At 36.5% G+C, this 22,780-nt stretch overlaps 1 protein-coding gene across 1 annotated transcript in view; it reads right to left on the reverse strand.

Annotated features, from left to right (window-relative positions):
• Positions 1 to 11,144: 11,144 nt before the first annotated feature.
• Positions 11,145 to 22,780, reverse strand: part of LOC148110174 (erythroid membrane-associated protein-like) — a 71,707-nt gene continuing 60,071 nt past the window's right edge. Inside the window, exons 4-6 of the mRNA XM_087862473.1 lie at positions 12,619 to 12,639; positions 12,341 to 12,367; positions 11,145 to 11,671 (exon numbers count right to left, since the gene is read on the reverse strand). Of these exons, the coding sequence (XP_087718599.1) occupies positions 11,145 to 11,671; positions 12,341 to 12,367; positions 12,619 to 12,639 (575 nt within the window). The remainder of the gene's footprint in view (positions 11,672 to 12,340; positions 12,368 to 12,618; positions 12,640 to 22,780) is intronic.

Raw genomic sequence — 22,780 nt, forward strand, 5'->3', positions numbered from 1 at the left:
TTAATTATGAAGAGAAAACATTGAAGCAGTGATCAAAAACCTCCCCAAAAACAAGAGTCCAGGGCCTGACAGATACCCCAGGGAATTCTACAAACATTCAAAGAAGAAATAATACCTACTCTCCTGAAGCTGTTTCAAAAAATAGAAACAGAAGGAAAACTTCCAAACTCATTCTATGAGGCCAGTATTACCTTGATACCCAAACCAGGCAAAAACCCCATCAAAAAGGAGAATTACCGACCTATTTCCCTGGTGAATATGGACAACAAAATTCTCAATAAGATCCTAGCTAATAGGATCCAACAGTACATTAAAAGGATTATCCATCAAGACCAAGTGGGATTCATCCCTGTGATGCAAGGGTGTTTCAACATTTGCAAATCGATCAGTGTGATAGATCATATCAAAAAGAAAAGTGTCAAGAACCATATGATCCTCTCAATTGATGCAGAAAAAGCATTTGACAAAATACATCATCCTCTCCTGATTAAAACCCTTCAGAGTGTAGGGATAAAGGGTACATTCCTCAATTTCAAAAAAACCATCTATGAAAAGCCTACAGTGAATATCATTCTCAATGGGGAAAAGCTGAAAGCCTTTCCCTTAAGATCAGGAACACAACAAGGATGTCCACTCTCGTCACTATTATTCAACATAGTACTAGACGTCCTTGCAACAGCAATCAGACAACAAAAAGGGATAAAAGGTATCTAATCGGCACAGAAGAAGTCAAACCGTCTCTCTTCACAGATGATATGATACTTTATATAGAATAACCAAAAGACTCCACCCCCAAACTACTAGAACTTATAGAACAATTCAGTAATGTGGCAGGATACAAAATCAATACTCAGAAATCAGTTGCATTTCTATACACGAACAATGGGCCTGAAGAAAGAGAAATTAGCGAGTCCATTCCACTTTCAATAGAAACAAAAATCATACATTATTTCGGAATAAGCTTTACCAGAGAAGTAAAGGATCCGTATTCTAGAAACTACAAATCACTCTTGAAAGACATTAAAGAAGACACAACAAGATGGAAAAATATTCCATACTCATGGATTGGAAGAATTAACATAGCTAAAATGTCTATGCTACCCAGAGCAATCTACACTTTCAATGCCATCCCGATCAAAATACCAGTGACATTTTTCAAAGAACTGGAACAAACAGCCCTTAAATTTGTGTGGAACTAGAAAAGGCCCTGAATCGCCAAGGAATTGTTGAAAAGGAAAAAGAAAGCCGGGGCATCACGTTGCTGGATTTCAAGCTGTACTACAAAGCTGTGATCCCAAAGACAGCATGGTACTGGCAGGAAAACAAACACATAGACCAATGGAACAGAATAGAGAACCCAGAAACGGACCTTTAACTCATTGGGCAACTAATCTTTGAGAAAGCAGGAAAAAACATCCAGTGGATAAAAGGCAGTCTCTTCAATAAATGGTGCTGGGACAATTGGACAGCTACATGCAAAAGAATGAAACTTGACCACTCTCTCACACTGTACACAAAGATAATCTCCAAATGGATGAAAGACCTCAATGTGAGACAGGAATCCATCAAAATCCATGAGAAGAACATAGGCTGCAACCTCTTTGACATCGGCCACAGCAACTTTTTTCATGACGCATCTCCAAAGGCAAGAGAAACATAAGAAAAAAATGAACTTGTAGGGCTTCATCAAGATAAAAACCTTCTGCACAGCCAAGGAAACAGTCAAAAAAACTAATAGGCAGCCCACGGAATGGGAGAAGATATTTGCAAATGACCCTACAGATAAAAGACTAGTATCCAAGATCTACAAAGAACTTCTTAAACTCAATACATGTGAATCCAATAATCAAATCAAAAAATGGGCAGAAGATATGAACACACTTTTCCATTGAAGACATACAAATGGCTAAAAGACACATGAAAAAATATTCAACATCATTAGCCATCAGGGAAATTCAAATCAAAACCACATTGGGATATACCACCTTAGGCCAGTTAGAATGGCAAAAATTGACAAGGCAGGAAACAACAAATGTTGGAGATGTGGAGAAAGTGGATCCCTCTTACTATGTTGGTGGGAATGCAAATTGGTACAGCCACTTTGGAAAACAGTGTGGAGGTCCCTTAAAAAGTTAAAAATTGAGCTACTCTATGATTCAGCAATTGCACTACTGGGTATTTACCCCGAAGATACAGCTGTAGTGAAGAGAAGTGCCATTTGCTCCCCAATGTTCATAGCAGCATTGTCCACAATAGCTAAATTGTGGAAGGAGTTGAGATGCCCTTCAACAGATGACTGGATTAAGAAGATGTGGTCTATATGTACAATGCAATATTACTCAGCTATCAGAAAGAACAATTATGCAACATTTGCAGCAACATGGATGGGACTGGAACACATTATGCTAAGTGAAATAAGTTAAGCAGAGAAAGACAATTATCATATGGTTTCACTCATTTATGGAACATAAGAAATAGCAAGATCAGTAGGAGAAGTAAGGGAAGAATGAAGGGGGGGTAAACAGAAGGGGGAATGAACCGTGAGAGACTATGGACTCTGGGAAACAAACCGAGGGCTTTGAGGGGGGGTGTGGGGATTGGACTAGGCTGGTGATGGGTATTAAGGAGGGCACATATTGCATGGTGCAGTGCAAATAATGAATCATGGAACATTGCATCAAAAACTGGGGATGTACTGTATGGGGACTAATTTAACAAAAAAATATATTTTTTAAAATTTGTAATTTTATTTTAAGAATGGAAGTGGGTGCATTTATTTCTGTGTGTGTTGTGAGTTGTAGAATGCATAGAGAAATGCGTTTGAAGACATGTATGTAAAATCCATGAAAAATTACAAAGTCAAACTCCTATAATAGTAACTAGGTAGAAAAACCACCTTTCCAGGATGCATTAGTCTATGAATGCCCTTTCTTTATAAAATACTCCTCCCTCAACCTGGAAGTTCTCAGAATGGACAATCCCTCCTCCCCTCCCAAAGGGACTTTTCTCAGTGTTATCGACTCATTTACATTGTCATTGCAGGGCAAGGGGTAGCTTTGCTACTGACATTCAGTGGGGAATGTTTAGGGATGCCACCTAAGCATTTTAGAATGCACAGAATGGTCCCCACAACGAATAATAAATTAACACAAAATAACAATAGTGGTGAAGTTATGAAACCCTGCCCTATAGGAAACCACTGTTCTGAGTCAGTAGATAGTGGTATATTGGCCACTTTATAATGACTCCATATGTAAACAATTATGCCTGGACTCCTACACAATATAATTTAGGTTTCCCATTTGAACCAATCTGAGTCCAGACTTTTGTTATTATCTTACTATTTTAGTTAAACAGTCTACCTATTAAAAAATCCAAGCATTTTATGTGGTTATGTTTCTCCAATTTCGTTGCAGATAAATATTCCATTTTATAAGTATTCCATTATTTATTCATTCTGTCTGTATTTTGATAAACACTAGGAATGTTATCAGTTTGGGGCTATTTATTATTTGTCAGAGAGAGGGAGAAGCAGGCTCCCTACTGAGCAAGGAACCCAATATGGGGCTCGATCCCAGAACCCTGGGATGACCTGAGCCAAAGGCAGATTCTTAACCACTGAGCCACCCAGGCGTCTGGGGCTATTTAATAACAATATTTTTATGGATATTTATATACATTCTTCTAATTGCACTTAGGAATAAAATTATTTACCTTCTATATTTACGTCTGTTATTGTTGGGCCATAGAGTACTTCCCAAATTGAATAATGCCAAAACATTTCCCAAAATTATCATAGCAATTTATACTCACATCAGTACTTTATGAAATTTTCATTTGTTTTATATCCTTACCAGTACTTCATATTATATGAATATTTAATATGTGGGAAAATGTTATTTTTTACTTTTTATTATGTTAGTCACCATATGAGAACATGTTAGTTATTGAAGATTTCTCACTGTGGTTGTGATACAAAGTAAGAATGCATTAATAATTGTTCCATATGAATACCTACTTCCCTGATAATCATTTAGAAAATGAGTTCTGTTCAACCTGCTGTGTTGCATTCCTTCCTTAATCCCTGGGTATCTGTAGGTATTTTTATAGCAGAGGGGATGAGAGCCAGTACTTCATCCTCATTGAGCTCCAGGCAGCATCAGTCCTGTAGTGAACATTATATATCCTCATGAAAGCCATTAGCAGGAGTCACACTGAGCAAGCCCTCTTAGTGTGGGCTGAATTTTGTACTATATTCCAAAGAACTGTGTTTTCTGTTCAGGCAAGTAAACCAGATGTAGAGCTTCCTACGTACCAGTGTTCTGACGTCTCAAAATGTTTGTGTTCCACTACTTTTCATTATAGTTACTTCTATGCAAGAAGAGGTGGGATGGATCCACAGAAGGGCAGAGGGACCCTTCAGTCAGAGACTGACAGAACTGTGTAGATCTCCTTTCCATTGGGAAGTGACAGATTTACTGTGCTTTAGTAGACTTGTTAGGCAGACTGACAGGAGGGGCCATCAAGACCTTTCAAAGGGGTGGCAGCCTCTCCTCCAAGGTTTCTCCACATGACAACCATCTGACATTCCCCTTCCTCCTCATTTCTCCTTTTGATAACTCTCAGTCCTTGACAGCTGTTTATAGCTTTCATCCCACTATTTTTTTTTCCTTTTTTCATATTGTAACATCTTTCTCAGGCTGTATTCTGAAGCCCAGCTTATAAATATGCTGCAGCCCATTAGCTTTCCTCATCCACCTATCTGCCCAGAAACTTCAGCTGCCCTCAATATCTGGAATGTTCATTATTTCCCAGAGAAGTGGATGCTGGCATATTCCTGGGGAAGAAGACCTCCGGAGTTCAGTGTCAGGAGTCAGCCTCAGTGACTGATACGCAAGCACTGACTTTCTTTCTTTGGGGATCTCAGCTGCAATGAAATCTTCTGTGCTATTTGTCTGTAACAAGAGCATGAAAAATGGCCTCCAGCATATTTCTGGGAAAAAATCCAAGGAATTTATCCCAGAGACCACAAGTCTTACATTGCTCTGATAACACTTCTGTTACCAGTATTGCTAATGGCCTTGAGTTGGCTAATAGTTCAGGAAACCACGGGAAGCTACTAGAGCTGCTTTCCAGGTTTCTCATTGTGCTTCAAAAGCAAAGCCATTGGCTGGACCTAAGACTTAACATTGATAACATCAGGACTTCCACTCAACAGAATCCACATCTTTATTCTTGTTCCTTATTTTAGGATTGCTTCTCCAATTTTCTCTTTACCCCTATGCTAAGGTAAATAGAGGTCACATTTACACTAACACAAAAGGATCTGTTTTTGAGGAATTATTGTGCCATTTTGACAATGTAGATTGATGATACGGTCAAAATAAATTTCTGCATGGTGCCTAATAAAACCGTTTCAAGGAAGCCCAAGTCTACTCCATAGCATTTCCTCTACCAATTATAGCAATGGAAATGTAGACATTAGTCATATCTGGGGGCCTACTTTTTATTAATTTCCCATTTCAATGACTTCTGAATTTCCACAGATTTCAGTAGAAATGTCTTTATCACAGTTCCCCTGAATCTGAAATTCTGTGGCTTCACCTTCTGACTAACTGTGCGTCTCTATAATTTACTTATTGTCTTTCAAATTTTTATTTAAATTCTAGTAGATTCATATATAGTGTAATATTGGTCTAAGGAGTAGTATATAATGACTCATCACTTACATATAGCACCCAGGGCTCACCATAACAAATGCCCTGCCTTTCAATCTGCATGTGTCTTAAGGTCTAAAGTGATTCGCATAGACAGCATACAAAGGGGCCTTGTATTTTTATCCATTCTAATAGCCTATGTCCTAGGATTAGAATATTTAGTCCACTTACATTCAGAGTGATTACTGATAGATATGAATTTAGTGCTATTGTGGTTCCTGTACAGTGGTGTTTCTTGTGACATTCTCTGTTCCTTTCTATTCTTTGTTGCTTTTGGTTATTTCTTCCCTACTCAGAGAAGCCCCCTTAATATTTCTTCCAAGGCTGGTTTAGGGGCCATGAATTCCTTCAGTTTTATCTTGTCTGGGAAACTATCTCTCCTTCTATCTTGAATGACAGCCTTGCTGGATAAAGTATTCTTGGCTGCATATTTTTTTCCGATTCAGCACATTGCATATATCATGCCACTCTTTCCTGGCCTGACAAGATTCTATGGACAGATCTGCTGCAAGCCTGATCTGTCTTCCCTTATAGGTTAAGGACTTTTTATTTTTTCTTTTCCTTGCTGCTTTCAGGATTCTTTCCTTATCTTTGTATTCTGTGCATTTATCTATATGTCTTGCTTACAGCCAGCTTTTGTTCAATTGATTGGTAGTTTCCTGTCCTTCCTGTATTTTGATATGTGTTTCTTTCCCCAGATTAGGCAAGATGTCAGCTATAATTTGCTCAAATACTCAAATAAACCTTCTTCCCTTTTTTCTCTCTCATATTCTTCTGGGACTCATATGACAAGAATGGTATTACATTTTTAAGGAGTAGATGAGTTCCCTAAGTCTGCATTCATGATCCGATACCTTTCTTACCCTCTTTTACTCAGCTTCATTATTTTCCATAATTCTGTCTTCTATATCATTGATTTGTTCTTCTGCTTCAGCCATCCTTGCTATATGGCATCCAGTCGGTTTTCATCTCAGTTATAGCACTTTTTAATTTGGCCTAATTTTTTTCTCTCTCTGTAATAAGGGATTGTCTAGTGTTTTCTATGCCTTTTTACAAGTCCAGCTCATATTCTTATAATTGTGTTTAAAATCTGTTTCAGGTATCTTACTTATGTCTTTATTGATTAAATCTCTGGCTGTTACTTCTTTCTATTCTTTTTTGGGAGTGAATTACTGTGTCTTGTTATTTTGTCTAAGCATCTGTTTTCTTTATATGTGATTGTTAGGAAAGCCAGTTATATTTCTGATCCTGAGAATAATGGCTATAGAAGAGGCCTGTAAACAAAAGGGGGGTGTTCTATATGCATTCTACTGTTATTTTTTTGGCTGCTTCTACCCTAAGATGAATCTTCTTCAAAGTTTCTCTTTGTCTGCCTTGGGGGATGTCTCTATCTTGTCCACTGTGTGGCAAGTTTTAACTGGGTGTGTTTTGGTCTACTTGTGAAAGGAAGCTAGATCAATAAGAAAGTAAGAGAAGGAAGGAAGGAAGGAAGGAAGGAAGGAAGGAAGAAAGAGAAAGAAAGAAAGAAAGAAAGAAAGAAAGAAAGAAAGAAAGAAAGAAAGAAAGAAAGAAAGAAAGAAAGAAAAACTAGATCCTGAATCTTTTCAGCACTCTATGATCAGTAGACTTGGTAATTGGGAGTGATATCTGTTATACTTCTGGTGGGAGGACCTGCCACATTGATTCTCAGGTGTACTTGCCCTGGTGGAGATGCACCTGCAGGACTTTGGAGGTGGGCCTCGGTGCAAGGAGTTCAGGTCTGCACTGGGGGGTGCGCACGCTGTGTTACTCACTGAAGTTGATCAGTGCTGATGGGCAGGGAGAGAAAAGAAATAGCAGTGCCCTGCTCTCTCATCCCCAGAATGGGGAGTTCACTCCCAACACTCTTCAGGAAGTTCTGACAGAAGAGCAAAGAATCACCCCTCATGTGTCTCCAACTTCTGTCAGTTCCCAGCCTTTCCTCTGTCTGTGTCTGAGCTATCTGCCTGTCCTGTTGCCCAGCACTCCCACGTTTTCTCTCAGACACACAGCTGAGTTTCAATACTCCAAATTTAGGGACCCACCCACATGGCATGGACCTGTCCTGCTCCTCTCTGGGAGGGTGTCATCATGCTTTTTCCATTTGCCAATTTGTCTCAGAAAAGTGGTTACACAACCACACAGCACTTTGGGAAACGTTTATGGTAAAGCACAGCAAAAAGTCAGAACCAAGTTTTGCTGTCCTCAGCCCATCTCCCTGTCCTTATGTTAATGAACAGGGCAGCACATTGTCCTGAGTCAGGCCATGCCACCACTCCTCTATACACTCCAACAAGGGAAACTGCTTCTCCCCAAGCAACCCAGTAGATCCTCCTACCATACTGCCCAATCTCAGGTCTCTGCCCTCCTTCTCCACAGGATCACTGCTAGGCCCACCAGGCATGAACCCCAGCAAAGACTTTTAACACTTCAGACTCTGCTCTCCACTGCTCATAATAACTTGTGGTAGTCATCCCCTCTCCTTTTCCCAGTCAATTGTTTTGGGGGAAGTTTTTGTTTTTGTTTTCCCCTGGACAATTTCCTCCCTGCTATTGCTCTCTCTCTCTCTCTCTCTCTCTCTCTTTCTCTCTCTCTCTCCCTGTCGCTTTGCTTTCTGTAATCAGGGCTTCCTCCTCTCTGCAGCACCTGCAGTTCCTTTCTCCCCCAAATCAACTCTCCACAACTCCCATCACCCATGAGGTGGTCATTTCTTTACTTTTTGGTGTGCAGTTTTGTTCTCTCAGTACTCAGATTGATTTCTTGGTGTTCAGATGATTTGATATTTATCTAGCTGTGTTCCAGGGACAAGGCAAGCTTAGGGTTCCCCTACTTCTCTGCCATCTTAACTCCTTCCTGATTTTCTTATTTTTAATTATTGCAGAGTTTCAGAAATTTCAGCACAATGAGGTTGTATTGTGTCTGTGTAACTGGAATAGTTAATTTTTGCAAATTGTTTTTGTTATGAGTTTCCCCTTTGGCTGAATTTTTCCACAATTTCTAAATCTTATTCTACAGGGCAGTTTAATGTTAGTGGAAAGATGCCTCAATATGCTAGACGGTTTTTCTCCTTAGCATTTATATATGTCCTTTAGCTAAAAGCTACCAGGAAAATATGCATGATTGAACGAGTCAGTATATTACTCACTTCAGTGAGGGAAAACACACATTGTAGGGAACTAGGGAATTGTGGAGTGTTTGAGTGAGAGGGTATTAGAGGTGACTAGAGTGAGAACCTTTTTACTTAATTATTGTTGTATTGAGCTACAATAGAAGGCATTCCAAGCTCAATTTTCCCACATTAGTTCTTCAAAGGCCCTCAGATAGCTGAGGAACATTTTCTTGCTGTTACTTTGAGGAGGGTGAAATATGTCTGTATTTTGGCTTCTCAAGATTCTTTTCTCAGCCAACAGGCATCCTATAGACACAATCTAATTTCCACTAATATGTATTCTTTTTTGCAGGCAGCATTCCAGAAGAGTCCTTTCCCATGGACCATATTCTAGCCTTCAGGAATCATGAGATCTTCACTCTGAAAATCTCTAAGTACACCAGTCATGCAATGCAGCACTCTTCCATCACACTACAGAGTAGCTGCTGGCCCTTCTCTCACTCTCAACGTCCCAGGCAGAAGGTGAACATAGGTCCACTGTGTTCTTTAGATTTTATGAGACAGAGTAACTAAACTCTTAATTTTTCCCCCATATGTTTTAAGGGGCAAGCAACCTTACCATCAACCAATTTTCTGGGGGAGTAACTCAGATTGTACCTAGAGATCTTTCCTAAAACCTCCATGTTGTCTCTTGACTTTATTAAATATTCCATGCCTATGAGCATGTAGATTCATGTAACCAGATTTAGGCCACCTCCTTTAAAATAACTTATGATGGTGGGTTTGATATTCATTTGGTCTAGTTCACCTATTATTATTTATTTATTTTTATTATTATTATTGCTCAAAGCTATCATTTTAACATTTCTTTACTTATATTTTAATATTTTATATTTGTATATGTATAATGTATATTTGTATAATGTATATTTGTATATGTATTTATAATACACCCAAATGGTCTGTTAGTGGCACTAAGAAAATCCATTTTAGCTCAGCCTGTCATGTTGCTTCAGCTACTGATCTTTGCAACCTACTTTAAAACCTTTCTTTCCCAACTTCATGTGAGCCCTATAGGTGTTCCTCTACTTTCTCACCCAGGCCCGTTCTTTCTGCATTTCACATGTTGTCTTGATTTGAATTATTTCCAGCTATGCATGTAGTAAATTCCATCTTTATGCATTACTTTCTCAGTGACAGTTTTCCTGATAACTAAATTTAAATGAACCCACTCATTATCATTCTATATCTTGATCCTTTCTCATAAATTTTGAAGCTAGGATTTATTTGTCAATTTTTACCTGTTTATTGCCAGTGCCAGATACACAGTTGCAGTTACAGATAGACAATCTACAGTGTTGCAGATAATGGATATTTAGAACAAATATATACAGTGCCAAATAATCATTTGTTGAATAGATGAGTAAATGATAATATTCTGTTTAATTAGGTTGGAGATTATGGTCATTATAATGTCAAAACAACATTGAGGTGAAAAGTTAAGGAAATGAATGACTGGAGGAGATATTCACTTGAAGATACTTTTTTTTTAAGTCAATAGTAAGTCAGTCCATGTTTAGAACTATATTGTCAGGGGTGCCTTTGGCTCAGGGCGTGATCCCAGAATCCTGGGATCAAGCTCCATATCGGGCTCCTCCTCACGGAGCCTGCTTCTCCCTCTCCCACTCCCCCTGCCTGTGTTCCCTCTCTCGCTGGCTGTCTCTCTCTCTCTCAAATAAATAAATAAAATCTTAAAAAAAAAAGAACTCTCTTGTCAAAGCAATCATGCTCCTCTAGGTTTAGGCAATATCAATAGGGTTGGGGCCCAGTCAATTTCCTGATGTTGCAGAGTAGAACCCACACCCTCTTCCATTTCAAAACATGAATGAAGGAGAAATCACACCTATCAGGGATCAACTGAGAATTAGCTTTTCTTCACCACTTGCAAAAGTAGAAACTTCCTTTGGCTATTGTATTTATGTCCTGTGGCCTGGAATTGCCAACTAAATTCTATAGCATGTAACTCAAATCAAATAATTCTTGTCCATTAACAAATAGACATATTGAGGACTAAAATGATAAAAAGGTATAATTTATGACATCAAAATGATTTTTAGATTCATTTGAAGGAAGAAGTCTAACATTCTAAAAGAAAATATTTATATATATATAAATCATAAAATTTATAAATTATATATATATATATATATATAAATCCCAATTTCAGCAGATTCAAAATAAGGCATTTTCTTCCTCAGTCACACAGAACATCTTCTTCCTGGCTTGTTTATGTACCCTAGTCACAGGATTTTCAGAGGGTGTTCATTTTGACCATTGTAGAGGGGGCCAGGATAAAAGTATGGTCTCAAGACCTCTGTGAAGCACTTTCTGTAGGTATAGATGTGAGACAGGTTGGTCACATTATAAAAGGAGACCCTTCCAGCCTCATAGTCCAAGAAGATTCCAACAATGTCAGGAGGTTCCTCAAGGTGGAGTGTTATGTGTGGATTTGCAAGAGCTTGGTAGTCATTACTTTTATTCAAGCACAGTGTCCAGAACCCAGTGTCTGGAGACTCTGTGATTTCTCCCTGTCTGCAGACAGAATGTTTACAAATGCCTAGAGTCCACTTTATTTTATTTTTCACACTCACTTCCCAGTAGTGTTTACCTTCAGAAAAAAATTGCTGACCTAATACACAGACTAGGTTATCAAACCGCTGTGTACTTTTGGGTAGATCCTGCAAGATATCACCTCCTTTCACACTTTTGTTGTCTTCAGCAATTTGGAGATATGGATGAGCTGTGTCTGGATCCAAGATAACATTTTCTACGGAAGAACATGTTGTCAGTCTTGGCTATGACCACTAATAATCCACAATATTTAACACATTATACAAGTGACCCTCCTTCGTCTAGGATCTTTCCTAGTTCTTTTCAAATGAAGCTGCTCCTTTCCCTCAGGTCATGTTTTTTATATCACCTCTATTTATCAAATCACACACTTGAGAACTTGGTAATTAGCATTTGTTCAGAATAGAAAAGATGAATATCTAAACATATAGATATTTTCCAGTCAAAATAATTTTTTAAATATGGTCAATGTTACATTGAACACTTACTATGTGCCTAGTGCTGTTTGAAGCACATTTATACTTATTTAATTTTAATAAATCAATCAAATGGAGACATAGTTTTATTTTGTAGTTCAGACAACGAAGACTTAGGGAAGTTTGTCCAACTATGATTACTAATATTAATTAAAGTTTGGATTCAAGTACAGATCCATCTGATTCAATTTATGAATTAATGAAAAACAATTATACATATTTACTTTGGATTTGAGTGTTTTTAACCATTTATTTGATAAAATGGAAGTTTTGGAGGAAAAAATAAAAAGTGAGTGTGTGTAATCTGTGTTACCTTCTCCCTTCTCTGGTGACCCAGTGTGCTGTCTAAAAGTAAGAATCAATATATAAATACTTCAACCTCTTGTTACCTGCATATCTTCTAGCAAACTTCAACCCTAAAATCAAAAAAAAAAAAAAGGAAAGAAAAAAGAAAATTTTAGTTTTGAAACCAAGGCTTAGCAGTGAGTAAAACAGGAAAGTGATGAGTGGTCAAAAGGTGGGTGCATAAGTCAGAGGCAGAGGTGTCCATTTCCATTACTCACCTTCTTCTCCCAGGAGTTTTATCCTTTCTGAAAGAATGGAACATAGTGAGAGTTTGCTTTGAAATATATTTACATTTCTATCCTCACAGAGAAATATCACTTACCAAGCTCCTCATGAAGTTTTCCTGAAATAAAAAACAGTGGCAAATCCTTGTGAGAAATTGGATAGGAGTTATTAACTCTTTTTCTAATATCTGCACATGTAAATCATTTGGGTTAGAAAAAAAACAATAGATGGATTAAAGTAACTGATTTGGAAAATAATGGTTTAAAGTCTTTTTGTTGGCTTTGCTTTAACATAATTCAAAGGATATTAATGCAAATTTTTTTGCCCAGAAATAGCCACTCCCAGGTGTTTGCATTAAGCACATGGACTCCTGCAGATTGCCCTCTCAAAAAAGTAAAAATTTAAGAAGCTAGCACTGAAAACACCAGTGAGGTTTGGATATAATTTCTGCTTCTCTGCACCTGAAGAATTAAAAACTAAATGCAGAGGCTCTTGGGTGACACAGTTAAGCATCCAACTCTTGATTTTGGCTCAGATGATGATCTCAGGGACCTGATCTCAGGGTCATGAGATCGAGTCCCACATCTGGTTCCACACTCATATGGGGTCTGCTTGCAGCTCTCTCTCCCTCTAACCTTACCCCCTGTAAAATAGATTTCAAAGTCTTTTAAAATGTTAAGAAAAATAAATGCAGTTATTTTTGCTATGCTTCTTTTGAAAATGCAAATGTGTCCCTATGATTAACATATTAAGAAAGAATTTGAGTACATTGTGAATTTTGCATTTGTTTATGTGTGATTTTGTGTGACAGAAAGCTCTACTCACTTGAGCTAGAGTTGTAGAAATACATAAAATATATAAACACACACACAAATACACCCACATATGCGTACACATCTCAGAAGGACAATAAAATAAGCCCATCCACGATTGATATTTTAACTTTCCATCCTGCCACTTCACAATAACTCCAAGCTGCCACACTCACCAACGGTGCACAGCTCCATGCCCTGTCTTTCTTTGATTTTTATCCATATTTCTTTTCTGTTCTTTTTCTCTCTGTATTTCTGCTTTATCTCATACTGTCTATTTATTTTATTCTCTTCCTTTGCACAAGTTGTTGGGCATGGAAGTGGAGGTAGGGGAGGTTCATGCTGCCACATGTAGACTTCAGGTCTCTTTGATGGTAAAGTGCCATATTATTGTAGTATGTAGATATTTCCTAACAATTTCACAAGTGTGAAATTCTGTAACCAATTTACTAGGTTTTATTTTTTTTTTTTTTAGAAAATAGGTCACCAGGAAAGTTTTTGAGTACCATGCCTATAATGTCATGTTATGGACTGAATTTTTTCTACAAAATTGATATATTAAAATCTTATTCCCCAATGTAATAATATTAAGAAGTAGAGGCTTTGGAAATTAATTTGGCCATGACGGTGGAAACCTCATGAATAGGATTAGTGCCCTTATAAGAAGAACCATGAGTACTTGTTCTTGTTCTCAGCTTTCTGCCATGTGAGAACACAGTGAGAACAAGGCCATCTGCAAACCAGGAAGTGGATTCTCAGAAACCAAATATGCTGGTGCCTCGACCTTAGATTTCCAAGCTTCCAGAATGGTGAAAAAAATCAACAAAATGAAATGACAACATACAGAATGGGAGAAAATATTTGCAAGTCACTGAACGAGTTAATGTCAAAATATATATAAAGAACATATACAACTCAAAAGCAAGAAACAAACAGTCTGATTAAAAAAGTGGGGAGAAGAAAGGAGTAGATATTTTTCCACAGAAGATGTACAAGTGCCCAAAAGAACAACAGGCACATGGAAAGAAGACCAACATTATATGTGTGTGTGTGTGTGTGTGTGTATACTATACATACATATATATATATGTTATATATAAACATTAATATAGAATTATATATCATATATAATTAATTATATATAACAATTTATAATTTATATGTAATTATATTTGTGGTATATATTTATTATTATATAATATAATTGTATATATACATATATGTGTGTGTATATATATAATTTTTATTATTATTCAGTCACTAAAAAAAAGGAAATGGCACTTGTGATCACATGAATGCAGATGATATGTGAATGCATTATGCTATGTGAGGTAAATCAGAAAGAGAAAGAAAAATATTGTATGGTATCACTTATATGTGGAATTAAAACTAAAAACTGAAGTCATAGAAACAGAGAATAGAATGGGTATTACCAGAGGCTGGGTGGAGAGGAATTGGGAAGATAGTAGCCAAAGGGTGAAAACCTACAACTAGGAGATGAGTAAGTTCTGGAGAACTATTGCACAGCATCATGATTGTAGTCAACACTAAAGCATTATTAACTTCAAAGTTGTTAAGAGGATAGATCTTAATTGTTCTCAGTCAACAAATGAATTACAATTACACAATTTTATGGCGGTGTTAGCTAATGCTGTGGTGGTAATTATATTGCAATATGTAAATGTATCAGATCAACATGTACACCTAAAAATTACACAATGAAATATGTCAATTGTATATCAATAAAAAAGATAAGGCAAATAAGCACTTATTTTCATTTATTAGTGTTATAAAGAACTATTTCAAAGTTGCTAAGGGAGTAAATCCTAAATGTCCTTACTACAGGGCTCCCTGGATGGCTCGGTTGGTTAAGTGTCCAACTCTTGATTTTGGTTCAGGTCATGATCTCAGGGTCCTGAGATGGAGCTCTGATTTGGTCTCCAAGCTCAGGGAGGAGTCCTCTTGTGATTAGCTCCCGCTGCTCTCCCCACACTTGGTCTCTCTCTCTCTCACTCAAAAAAATGAATAAATCCTTAAAAAAATGTCCTTACCACAAAAAAGAAATTATAATTATAAGATGTGATATTGATCTGAGAGGTATTAGCAAAGGTTAGTCTGGTCAATATATTGCAATATAACAATGATCCAAATACATAAATAAATAAATAAATAAATAAATAAATAAATAAATAAGTTCTTAAGTACATGAATTTTGCCAGATACATTACTGGGTATATAATATTTAATATGTGTTTAATATAATGTTCAATATGTACTTGTAATAGATATGTGACTTAGGAATATTTAGCATCCAGTTATCAACAAAGCTCTTTTTTCTTTGCAAAGTTTTGTATTTACTAGAAAATAAAGTTTTTATTTTATTTTATTTTATTAATTTTATTATTTTATTTTAAAGGTTTTTTACTTATTTGACAGAGAGAGAAAGCAAGAGAGGACAAACAGGGAGAGCAGCAGAAGGAGAGGGAGAAGCAGGGTCCGCACTGAGGAGGGAGCTTGATGTGGGGTTCAATCCTAGGACCCCAGATCACAAACTGAGCCATGGCAGATAACTGACTGAGCCACCAAGTGCCCCTAAAGTTAATTAATGTTAAAGAAAGTCTACTGTAAATATGTACATACATCATGAATTCACCTTCATCAAAGTGGTGATTTTATTTTACAATGCAAACAACAAAACACCATTCTAAGAAAGTTGTAACCATAATTATTTATCATTTTGACATGATTAATTGGATAATGCAATTATGATACATCATTTAGGTTTTTTTAGGTGTTTCTTTATGTGCTACATATGTTAGCACAAGAATATAGATACCACAACAGAAATCAGTTATGCAAACTGAGGAAGAAATTTATATTCAAATATATGGCATAGAGTTTTAAGTAATATAGAGATGTATGAAAAAGAAATTGTCATGCAGTTAAAGAAGTAGCAATTACATGAATATATAATACATTTTTAAACTAGAGATTCCATGAGAGACTATGGACTATGAGAAACAAACTGAGGACTTTAGAGGGGAGGGGGATGGGGGAATGGGATAGACCGGTGATGGGTAGTAAGGAGGGCACGTATTGCATGGTGCACTGGGTGTTATACACAACTAATGAATCATTGAGCCTTACATCGGAAACCGGGGATGTACTGTATGGTGACTAACATAATATAATAAAAAAATCATTAAAATAAACTAGAGATTCATGGCAGTCAGCTAAAGATGGTTCAAAATATGAACAGAGCTTTCTCAAACTGTAACCAAATTGTATCTCTACCAGGTGTGATCTGTATGTTATCAAGAAAGTACCTTAACTTAGGATGCTACTGTCATCTACAAGGTAGTGGATAAATGAGCTAATGTGAAAAAAATCCAAAATTCTTCATTCAGCAACTGGTATTTAACTTAACTGACATGTCCACAAGCAACATTTATTACTTTTTATTCATTACATTCCTAATTTAATTTCAAAAATTCCACAATAGCTAAATCATGGAAGGAGCCGAGATGCCCTTCAACAGATGACTGGATTAAGAAGATGGGGTCCATATATACAATGGAATATTACTCAGCTATCAAAAAGAATGATTTCTCAACATTTGCAGCAACATGGACAGGACTGGAGGAGATAATGCTAAGCGAAATAAGTCAAGCAGAGAAAGACAATTATCATATGGTTTCACTCATTTATGGAACATAAGAAGTAGGAAGACCAGTAGGAGAATAAAGGGAAGAAGAAAAGGGGGGTAAACAGAAGGGGGAATGAACCATGAAAGACTATGGACTCTGGGAAACAAACTGAGGGCTTCAGAGGGGAGGGGGGAAATGGGATAGGCTGGTGATGGGTATTAAGGAGGGCACGTATTGCATGGTGCACTGGTTGTTATATGCAAGTAATTAATCATGGAACTTTACACCAAAACCAGGGATGTACTGTATGGTGACTAATATAGTATAATAAAAAATATTATTATTAAAAAAATTTCCTACTTATCCAGCACATTTTTACTGAGGGTCTTCTTCAGACTGAGATCTATTTTCATCGTGATGAGTATGACACAATCTCTCCATCCACAGAAGCAAAGTCAAGCAGCCTGCCAACTGAAACACCATTCTAAAATCAAGGTTCTTTAAGAAAACAAGGAGGGTCACCAGAGGCACTGCTGCTGACTTTGACAAGGATTACTTTCTTTGTGTTTAATTAAAAACATCATTTGTTACAAAAATAATATGTGTTAATATAGTATAAAAAATAAAAGAGAGAAAAAATATCCTTTCAGGTTTCCATTACCCAGCTACAACCCCTTTAAAATACCTAGCTATATTATCATTATCTAAATACCCAAAATATTCTTACACCACAATAACAAAAGGAATAATCTAATACATGGTTTTCATAACATACTCTGTTCTATTCAAAATTAATTTTAGTATTTTCCATGAAAGCAAGCACCCTTCTATAGCATAATAGAGTGATTGGATGGTTTCCTTTGTTGTAAATAACATTTAGTAAGCTAGTTCTTTTTTGTGCATTGAATTACTGATTTTCCCTTATTCTGATAAAAGTAAAAAACAAAACTGTTGATCATTTATAAATCTCATCTTTGAGGTAATCTGAGAGAAAGAGAATCATGTGAAATGACACACAAAAAATGAGTCAAAAATCATTTAAAGTAAAAATTCAGTTTGTTACTTAAATACCAAAGACAAAGCAATAAAAGACAAAGCAATAAATTAAAAACAGAGAATAAAGTTCAAAATTATTCTTTTTTTTTTTTTTGGCCGAATGTCACTGAGGGCCTGATACTAATTATTAGAAGTTTAGGCAATTGAAGAGATCACTAATGGTAAGAGAGTTGAGGAATTACTGGTACCAGAGTATTGAATTTTATTACCATCTCAATGACCAAAATCAAGGTATACAGTTATATAGATCAGAAAGACGGCCATTTTGTTTGTACCTCCTTCTCCATTACCCCCCACTTCACCCTTCACCTTGATTGAGACTTCTTGATTCTGCCTCCATCATAGATTCACACCATCTTCATCACCCTTCTGAATCTTTCTCAACTACTGTGGAAGTCCCTTTACTGCTCTACCGATAGGTGCTCTTGCACACATCAATGGATTCTCTAATGCAGTCTTTTTAAAATGCTGATCTTATCATCTTATTAGGTGAAATCGCTCCTCACTCAAAATTTCTCAGCATAGGACTGATATTCACCAATAGGTGCTTTGTATTTACCTATGCATTATCATTGTAAAGCACAATTTGTTTGATATAAAACACTTTGATAAATAAATGTTGATTGTTGATGATGATGATGATAATGAGGATAAATACATTTTCCTGTCAGGATATGCCCCACATGACTAACCTACCTTCCTTAAACAATGGATAAATGTTTTTCTTCTTCTATGTATGAATTTATTTTTTAAAATAAAAGTTGTTTGTTGGCATTCTTTGTCAAATGAATTGAAATTTTTCTTTACTCCAAGGAAGTATTCATTCAATTCTGAGAAACTGAGAATTATTGGAAATATAATAAGTTTATGTGCATTGGTTTTCAAATTTGTATTAATCTGGTTAATCTGATTTTAATCAGAATAGGTTTATATTATATAGACTCACTCAGAGTATGTTTACATTTGGTCAAGAGCTTTCCTCATATGAGATTTGCCACACAGAAAAACTAAATCCGAATATGATTCCAAAGTCAGATAAAGCAGGGACAATACTGCAAACACTATCCTGGAGGTCTCTAGGCAAAGAATCAGATTCAAAAACCAACCACAGATGTTACACAGGATTTCTCTATTTCATTAAACTATTGATTTTACACAAGATTTCTCTTTCACATTAAAGAGACCAGCAGACTAATATAATAACTAAATAATATATACAATTACTGGCATTGAAGACTGACCATGAAATAGTGATTTCTTAGATGAGGTTATTTAACTAAGTGTAGAGCTCAGAGTAGATTCCCTCTAGCTTTTCTTTTTCTTTCTTTCTTTTTTTTCTTTTTTTTCCCCACTAACCATATGGTATATTCTCTACCTCCAAGAAAAAAACATTGTTGAAATGAAAATGTTGTCACTGTACCCCCTTTTCATGTAATATTTTTGTGATTCCCTGAATTTCTTGGATAATATTAAAAATTCTGTTTCCAGGATCACATTCAAAATTCTTAGAATGGTAATGAGATGTTGCATTTCCTAGCCTTTGTCTACCCTACAGCCCTTACAGGATTTTCTGGATCAGAGTCAGCTGAATATTACGTCTCCTCTGATGGAATCATGTGCTCACCTCCCCCCAGACTTTAGTGTCTCTTGTGCTTCCTGCTTTCCACATGCTAGTGCTCCCTTTGACCAACCTGTCCTCTTCACTACCACTAGTCTCATCTTTGTTGTTGCTTTTTCAGCAAATTCACCACCCAGCACTAAGTTCAATCTCACTAACAATAGTAGCATTCATGCATCACGAATCCTCTTCCATAACACTTATGAGAATATTAGTTTACATTTATCACTTAAATGTGAAATGTGTACCTGTCCTGAGATAGCAACTTCCAAGGTGAAAGTCTTTTTCTCTCATTGTTTCCTAAGCACTGACTATGGACCAGGCAGTTAATTACCATAGGCACAAAAAATGACTGCCCTCAGTGCATGGAGCAGATGTCACACCTGACTTCCAGCCCTCACCAGTACTAGCTGATGCATCTGGTTCTTCTCTCTTTACAGCTATAACTTTCCCTGTGTTATGATTACTTTACTTTCTGAAAAGTAGCAGAAAGATATTTAAGTTGTTTCTAAATATTTTTATTTGTTTTAGATTTATTTATTTATTTTAGATGAAGACAGGGAGAGAGAAAGTGAGTAGGGGAGGGGAGAGGAAGAGAATCTCAAACAGACTCCCTGCTTAGCGGGGAGCCCAATGTGGGGCTTGATCTCACAGCCCTGAGATGATGACCTAGGTGAAAGCCAAGAGTCTGATGCTTAACCACCTGAGCCACCCAGGTGCTCCACAACAGTTTTCAACTTTTAAAGTTTGTGTGGCCGAGTATACATAAAGAATATTAGGGCAAAATCCCAACCATGGGCTTGCTTTCTGTTAAAGAGTGTGTTTTTATGGATCTCGTTTCTAAATATTTTTAGATCATAAGTGGTGTGTCTGGATATTAGCTTTTCTTTATAATAATGAAAAAACATCAAGTGTGGAATGTTCAAACACTGCTTCAGTCAAAAATAAGAACACTTACCATTCTCTTTTTCTATATTGTCTATGTAAAGAAAAAAAAAAAGAACAGTATGTTAGAACGTGTCCTCTTATCTTTACTCACAGAAGATCTGTCCTAGAACTTGCTCCTGCTTGACAACACAGACCCTGAGACCATAGACTTGAAGATCCGGTAGATATCTCTGACACAGAAAGAGACTTATTTTCTGAATAATAAGAAAAAAACATTATTCAATCTAAAGAATACCATAAGACTTGCAAATGTGTTTATATGGAAATAAAACAGGATATTTAAAAGGGTATTTTTTGGATGATGTCTGCAAGTTGAGAAAATAGGTGCCAAAGACCTGCAAATTCTACTCATTCTTCCCAGAGTAGAGGGTACTCAGAAACTGGCCTTCAAATCCTCATTATTTCACAAGATCATTCACAATACCTGGAAGCTGAGAAGAAGAAACTGAAAAAGAACAAAAAATACTTTCTAAGGATTTCCTCAGAGGGGGGTTTGCTTTAGCTTACCTTGTGTTAATGAGGTGATTTCTTTAGCATATTCACATCAAGCAATAGATCCTTTATTTGAACAACCATAAAAACATGACGTGTCTCTTGGAGTGTTAGCAATAGAGAGATAGTTTCCTGATCCACACCATAAAATTCTCCAAACCATATATTGTTTAGTCCTTCAGTCTTGAAGACCTCCCACATCATATCTGATATTAATCTGAACATATTGCAGATTTGTCCTGCAGAGTGAACTCTCCGTGGTTGCAGACTTAGAGTCAATACAAATTTCCATGGTTTTTACCCAACCATATCAATAACTCATTGCTTTGAGTCTTTCAGATAAGAGTCAGCAAATGTCCTCACAAGGACTTTCTTGAGAAGTTTCTCAAGTACATAATATAGTATGTTTTATGAACTGTAACAAATTAATTTAAGTAAGTACATTTTCAAAATAGCTACTTATTAAACATCTGACATACTGAGACTATATGACACACAATTATATGTGCCTTTATGACTGGTTTATAGAATAACCTGGAAATCATGGATATTTTTGCAAGAAGCAACTTCATTTAATCTCATTATTAGCCTTTCAAATAAACTTCCCAGAATTATTTTTCCATATACATTTTGAGTATTAAATTGTGCAGGCCAGGCAATGCCCATTGTCCCTTCTGCCTCAGGTCAGCTACCTGCTCTCACCTCTTATGAAGTTTGTGGTTCTTAAGAGAAAGTGAGCTTAAGGTGGAGCAAAGTGTGAGTTTCTGGAAAGAAGGAGAAAACCTTGTCTCACGTGAGGAGCATCTGTGTGTTTAGATCCTATAATGCACACTCTTTCTTTTGGGGAAGATTTTGGTATATTCATCAAGGTGATCCCTCCTAATTCCCAATCTATTTTATATCCTTTCATGGGGTATGAGTACTTAGTAACTCTCTTAGGAATTCCTCCTTCTCCTGAGGTATCATAGAGCCTTTCCTGAGGTCTCAGGCAAGTCTATTTCTAAGCAGCTCCAGACTAAGATTCTTCACCTAGCTTTACTTTTGGTTGAGAGAAATATGGCCAAAGTCATGAGGTTCAGAACAACACAGATAAAGTCAGTATAAGGAATTAACTATAACATAAGTGATTCTGTGAAAATTAGGTGTTATGTGATCTTTAAAAGCTAGACCAGGGAAGAAAACAGAACTCATGTTCTTTTTTCCTACATAATCTAGAAAAATAAGGATCAAAACAAACAGACAAAGAAAAATTCATAAATAAACATCAGTTTTTACACCCCACAGGTATTGATGGACTGATGTCACTTAGCTCTCCACTGATCAGTCTACTGACTCTCAGTCAAGAAGGACACAGAGCCCTGACCAGTCACCTGTACTGAGCACCATGCAAAACAATAATAAGGGGCTGCATGCTTGTGGGGTCCCATAGACTACTCAGTGAGGGTTCACCAAGTTCCCCCAGGGAAAGCAGTGTTAATTAGGAAATGATCACAGAAATGAAATATTTCAGGAGTAGAGAAAAACAAGTGCAAAGGCATAGAGATCAAATTATTACAAAAATATTCTCCTAAATAACAAGGTCAAGAGTTATAAAACAAAATCAAAACAAAAAATATATGGATATAGTATATGAAAGCATATGGATATTATATTTTAAGAGTTTAACATTCATATAGAAAAATGTAA

Source organism: Ursus americanus, chromosome 5 (genome assembly GCF_024610735.1).
Source record: "Ursus americanus isolate L20-20 chromosome 5, mUrsAme1.1.p, whole genome shotgun sequence".
Taxonomy (NCBI): Eukaryota; Metazoa; Chordata; class Mammalia; order Carnivora; family Ursidae; genus Ursus; species Ursus americanus.